Source organism: Montipora foliosa, chromosome 3 (genome assembly GCF_036669935.1).
Source record: "Montipora foliosa isolate CH-2021 chromosome 3, ASM3666993v2, whole genome shotgun sequence".
NCBI classification, from domain to species: Eukaryota; Metazoa; Cnidaria; class Anthozoa; order Scleractinia; family Acroporidae; genus Montipora; species Montipora foliosa.
This window is the reverse complement of record NC_090871.1, coordinates 29,694,580-29,700,586: the sequence shown is the minus strand read 5'-3', so window position 1 is coordinate 29,700,586 and position 6,007 is coordinate 29,694,580. Positions and strand designations below refer to the sequence as shown.

Sequence of the window (6,007 nt, the reverse complement as noted above, 5' to 3'; positions counted from 1 at the left end):
AGAGGCAGAGCATGAAATTGTGCGCTTCGTTCAAGAGAAGGAGTTTCCAGAGGCCCGGAGTCTTCAGTTAGCACTAAATATGGGTCTAGGCAAAAGGTCGGCAAGGAGGCTTATGAAGAATGATGAAGCTTCAATGAGCAAGTTAAATCCTATTATTGAAGGTCGATTGTTGAGAGCAGGAGGGTGTGTAAGAAGAGCGCCAGTACCCTATCATGTAAAGCACCCAGTGATGTTGCCTTACAAACATCATGTCACTGAGTTAATTATCAGGGAACATCATCAAGGAGTGGGACATTCAGGCCAGGAATCAGTTTTTTCATCCCTGAGACAGAAGTATTGGATTCTGAAAGGGAGATCAGCAGTGTGCAAAGTCGTCAGCAAGTATTGACTGTCAGAAGTGAAAGGTAAAGCCAACTGAGCAATTCATGGCTGAGCTTCCAAAGGATCGGGTGACACCTACTGAACCACCATGTGTGTATGTGGGCATTGATTGTTTTGGTCCCCTTGAGGTAAAGCAGGACGATCACATGTCAAGAGATATGGTTCTTTGTTCACGTTATTCAAGTGCGGGCTGTCCACATCATGATCTTACACTTGTTGAATGCAGATTCTATGCTTAATGCAATGAGAAGATTCATCAGGGAATGACGCTGCCCGATTGAGATCTGAAGCGATAATGGAATGAATTTCACAAGAGCTGACAAGGAGTTACGTGATGCCGTTGAACAGTGGAACCATCACAAGATCAGTCACCTTTGTGCACAGAAGGAAATTAAGTGGAAGTTCAACCCACCAGCGGCGAGCCATAAGAGCGTCATTTGGGAGAGAATGATCCAAACTGCAAAGCAAGTGTTAAAGTCTATTTTAAAAGAGCAAAATGTGACAGACGAGATTCTTTCCACTGTAATGGCAGAAGTTGTCAACATCATTAACAGCCGGCCTTTAACGCATAACAGCGACAGTGATCGAGATGATTGACCAATAACTCCCAATCATTTGCTACATTTGTGCCCAACGTCAAGTTGGCCACCAGGAGTGTTCAATAAAGAAGACCTTCATTGTAGACGTGCATGGAGACAAGCCCAGTATCTGAGTAGTATATTCTGGAGAAGATGGACTAAAGAGTATCTAACGACTCTTATGGAAAGATTGAAATGGAGGACGCCTAGCGAGAATGTCAAAGTGGGTGATGTAGTCCTGATGGCAGATGAGAATTACCCTCATGGAAAATGGCCAATTGTGCGAGTTGTGGAGGCAGTTGCTGATGACGATGGCTTTGTACGTGTGTGAAAGTAAAGACTACCTCCACAGTGGCGACCCATGCCAAAAGACAACGACGCAAAGAAATTAAAGCAAGTACCGTTATAATTAGAAGACCTATTACAAGTCTGTGCTGCCTGGAGATGGATAGATGAGATGAATTTCTGTTTAAAGACTGTGTTTTAAAAAAATTTGAATTTTGGAGTAGGGAGCCTGAAAAATAGTATGTCCAAGTAATCTGAGGTCAGCTTGTCTGTACTGTATTGGAAAAATCCTGATTAATGTTGCCTGCAATATAGACTTCATAGCCTTGTCTGTTTAAATATTCTAATTCCTCTCTGAGGTTTTACTTGAAGTCTTTACGGTCACTATGCGGATGTCTATATATGCAGCCAACAATAAAATGATTTAACTTGACTCTTGGGAGTTCAATAAAGCATGTTTCGACTCCATCTAAAGTTATTTCTAAGTCAGGTCTTTTGATAAACTTTAAGGTATCTTTTATATACATTCCGACACCGCCCGCATTTGTTTTGGAAGCCTTGCTAATAAATTCATATCCAGGAATGGATATGTTATTGACATTACTATCACTTAGTCTGGTTTCTGATATGGTGATTAACTAGGTGATTCCCTCAAGGGAACCTCGGCTGTAAAACACTTTTGCCCAAAATTATAAATTTACCTTTGCCTAAATCCGTTTTGCCGGTTAAAAGTCACGGATTTGCTTGTTTATTCGAATGCTTTGTCTTCGAATTGTCGATGTTTTTGCTTTCAAATTTCCCGCGGGGAGCCATTTTTTTAACGCAAGGTTTGCTGGGAGATTATGACGTCAGTGCGTTGTCGACTTTCAACATGGTGTCCCGAATTGTAAGATAAAGTACTCGACATGCCGCACTGTTGCGCCTATGGGTGCAACAATGAGTCAAAAAAACAGAAGGAAAAAGGAAAGGTCGAAAAAAACGTCACATTTCATCGGATTCCCGGTAATGATAAAAAAAAACTACGTAAGAAATGGCTAGTTGCCATTGGCCGTCCGATTGAGAATTTACCAAAGTGTCCTTACCTTTGCTCGGATCATTTTGATCTCACTTGTTTTGATGAAAGTGTAGATCTACAGAATCAGTTGCTGGGAGGATCAAAGCGAAAGCTTAAAAAAGATGCCGTTCCAACTATTTTCTCACACAAACCGGCACCCAAAGCACGTGTTACTAGTGTAGCCAGAGCTGTGAAACGGAAGCATCAGGAGGTGAGAATAACATATGATTTTGTAAAAAATAATGTATTTGAAGTATAAGAAAGCTTTTTTGATCACTGAAAAAGGCTCACATGACGTTACTTGTAATGGCTTACTGTAATAAAATAAGCTTGTTACAAATTCCTTTGTCTGGTCATTTATTTATTTATTTACTTATGCCCGGTTTTGAAAGTCTGAAAACATTTCTGAAAGGTCAGCTTCTAGTATTTTTTGTCTTATATCTGGAAGTATTGAAGCATTTGACATTTTAAACAGAATTGATATCAATATAAAATTAAAATAGGTAAAATTAAATTTATTTTTTGGTTGCGGATGACAGATTATAGATGAGCTTGAGTGCTTGGAAGAAAGGACCAAGTTGGAGCTTCAACCTATCACTTTTCAAGGGCATATTCCTAGTACAAGTTCAGCAACTGTTTCCTCTGACACTGTTTGTTCTGATGTTTCACCTGGGACTTCTCTAGAGCAAAGCCCAAGACCTGTAGCCACAAGTCCAACAACTGTTTCCTCTAACATTCCTTCTTTTGACACTGTTTCTTCTGATGTTTTATGTGAAACTGTTTCTTGTGACTTGGAATGCACACACACCAGTTCTAATTTAACAAGCCCAGCTGAAACATGTAATTCAAAGACCGAGTATAAGAAACGTGAAAGTCGTTGTGGGATCATGGTCAATGCAGGCATGCAGTTTCCATTAGATGTTGCCCAGGAAATATTCAGTGAACATTCCTACTGTTCCTTTCAAGTTTTAAAGGAACAAGACAGCAGCGACGAGGCCTTACAAATTGCTCCCTTACATGCAACCCTAGCTGAAGAAGCAGAAGTCTCTGATGAGCTTAATTTTTCTCCACCAGCCTACCAAGAAATTGAAATTGTCTCTATTGATTCTGATGAGCTTAATTTCTGCCCACCATCCCCAGAAATTAAAAGTGTTGCTATCGACTGTGATCCTGATTATGAATACTCATCTCAGTCCTCTCAAACAAGTACAGCACCAAGTGTAGATGAAAATGAGGAATGCTTCAATACTTCTGGTGCTAAAAGAATTTTGCTTGTTTATGAAGACAATCTTAGAGAATTATTCCAATTTTGTCCAAAATGTGGTTCTCCAGTGAACACAGAGGAGATTGAGGAAAGAGAAAATGAAGGGACCCAGTACTCTGTCAAAATAAATTGCTTGAATGGTTGTACCTTTACCTGGCAATCACAGCCTTCCATCCTGGGAGTGAAAGGTGAAGGAAATTTAGCACTATCTGCTGGTTTATTTTTCAGTGGAATTCAATTTGCCAAATTTCAGCAGTTTGCTTCTGTAATAAATTTAAAGTCTATTGGAGCTGATTGCTACTATACCTTGAGGGAAAAATATGTCTTCCCTGTCATTGACAGTTACTGGCAGACAGTCTAAAAGACAGGGGGGAGCCAGTGACACTAGCCGGCGATGGGCGCTGTGACTCTCCAGGTCACAGTGCTAAGTATGGGACTTATACCATGTTAGATGTCAAAAGTAACAAGATTGTGGACTTCAAAGTTGTGTCAGTATGCGAGGTTAAAAACTCAAATGGCATGGAAAAGAAAGGTTTTATAGGAACACTCAACACCATTGAGGAGGCTGGGGTAGATGTGGCAGGGGTTTCAACTGATTCCCATCCCCAAATTAAGAAATACATGAGGGAGGAACAAAAAGATAAAAAACATCATATTGATTCATGGCATTTCTGCAAGAACGTCCAAAAAAAACTGAGGACATCCTCAAAAAAGAAGGGTTGTGAAAAGTTGGGCCAATGGGTTCCTTTAATTACAAATCACTTTTGGTGGAGTATAGAGACTTGCCAGGGTGATGCAGAAAACCTGAAGGAGAGATGGTTGTCAATAACAAACCATGTAGTAAATAGACATGACTTTCCAGGCAACAAAGTGTTCAAAAAATGTCAGCATGATGCTCTTGATGAAGGCATGCGATGAAAAAAGTGGCTCACTCCAGGTTCTCCACCACATAATGAACTGCTAAAAATTGTTCACGACACAAGGCTGCTGAAGACTCTTCCTCATCTCACTGATTGTGTACGTACCACAGCACTTGAAGCATACCATTCCCTTTACCTCAAACACCTTCCCAAACACACACACTATTCCCACAAGGTGATGGAGGAAGCAACCAAGCTTGTTGCTGTTGATCATAATAACAATGCCTCGTGGCAACAGGTAAGACTGTAGCATGTAGTGTTCACCTTTTTTCTTTTTTTTTTCACTTGAGTGTCCTTTTATTCAGGATATTTTATCCAATTATGGTGTCCAAAATTGAACACTACATGTCTGTGCTCATGTGGATAGTTAATCAGTTATTACTTTCCAAATGCAACAGCACATGTATGACTTCTGTGGAGCTGAAGAACATTTTGTTTTTTCTTGTTTTTTTTTGGGGGGGGGTGGGGGGTGGGGGCATGGCTCCACTTATTTAACCCTGTGATGAAACAGAGCTTAAAGGTTTTTATGTAAATCATAAATAGTTGCTTATTCTTACTTTTCAATGCTACAACATTAGGACTTAAAGCTAAATTTCCTTTATCAAGTCTGATAAATCAGCTAACAAAAAGTGATACAGGATTCTGTATTACGATTATTCTTGCAATGTTTCAGGCACAAATCCAAAGTGGTGAAAGGGAGGGAGAGCTCCGATTTAAACTTGCCTGGAGCAAGGTAAAAAAGAGATATGACGCTGATCCTGTGCTGGAGGCAAAAGATTACAGCTACCTCCAGGAAATGCTGTGTGGTGCCATTCAGCAAACTGAGTCAGCAAGCAAAGTTACATCACACAAAGAGGGTGGACAGCGTCCAAGTGTCACAAGCAAACCAAGTGACACTAGACACATCATGGCACCTCTCCAAAGACCCCCCAGACAAGATGTAATCAAAGAGAGAATTAGCCTTTCTAGAGTTAAAAGTAAAAAAGATGACTTGTAATTGCACTATCAACTAACCAAGTAGACTGGCAGATGGGCTATGTAATGCAAAAAAGGACTGTCTAAGCTGTGGGTTATCATTAACACTGTCAGACTTTGTTTATTCCTTAGACAAGAAATGAAGTTAAATACTTTCCTATATTTTCTTACTGTTACCAGTAGGTCTCATTTTGCTTGAAAAACAAATATGATTTACAAGTTAAAATCTCATGCTGTTTATAGTATTCTCACAAATGACTTTCAGTCCTTGATATTCTGACAAATTAAGAAAAGTGTAAAATGGATTTTTTATGGTAAACAATGTCTAAAACAGCCAGTAACAAAAAGTTTTGCAAAAATTTTGTGGCACAGAATATAACAAAATATTTGCTGTAACAATATTTTTAGATAATGCTGTCATGTTCTTGCAAATTTGCAAAACCAGCCGAAACTGTCTGGCCAGTTTCGGCTGGTTTGGATGCCAATGGGTTAATTGCAAATTTGCAACAACGTGACAGCATTATCTAAACCGGCCAGACTTAGTATTTTA

At 39.7% G+C, this 6,007-nt stretch overlaps 1 protein-coding gene across 1 annotated transcript; it reads left to right on the top strand.

The window, feature by feature from the left end:
- The first annotated feature begins 4,006 nt into the window (after positions 1-4,006).
- On the top strand, positions 4,007-4,480 carry LOC137995543 (uncharacterized). The gene has a single exon (XM_068841074.1). It carries the CDS (start codon positions 4,007-4,009, stop codon positions 4,478-4,480), a length of 474 nt encoding a protein of 157 aa, XP_068697175.1.
- Positions 4,481-6,007: the final 1,527 nt, after the last annotated feature.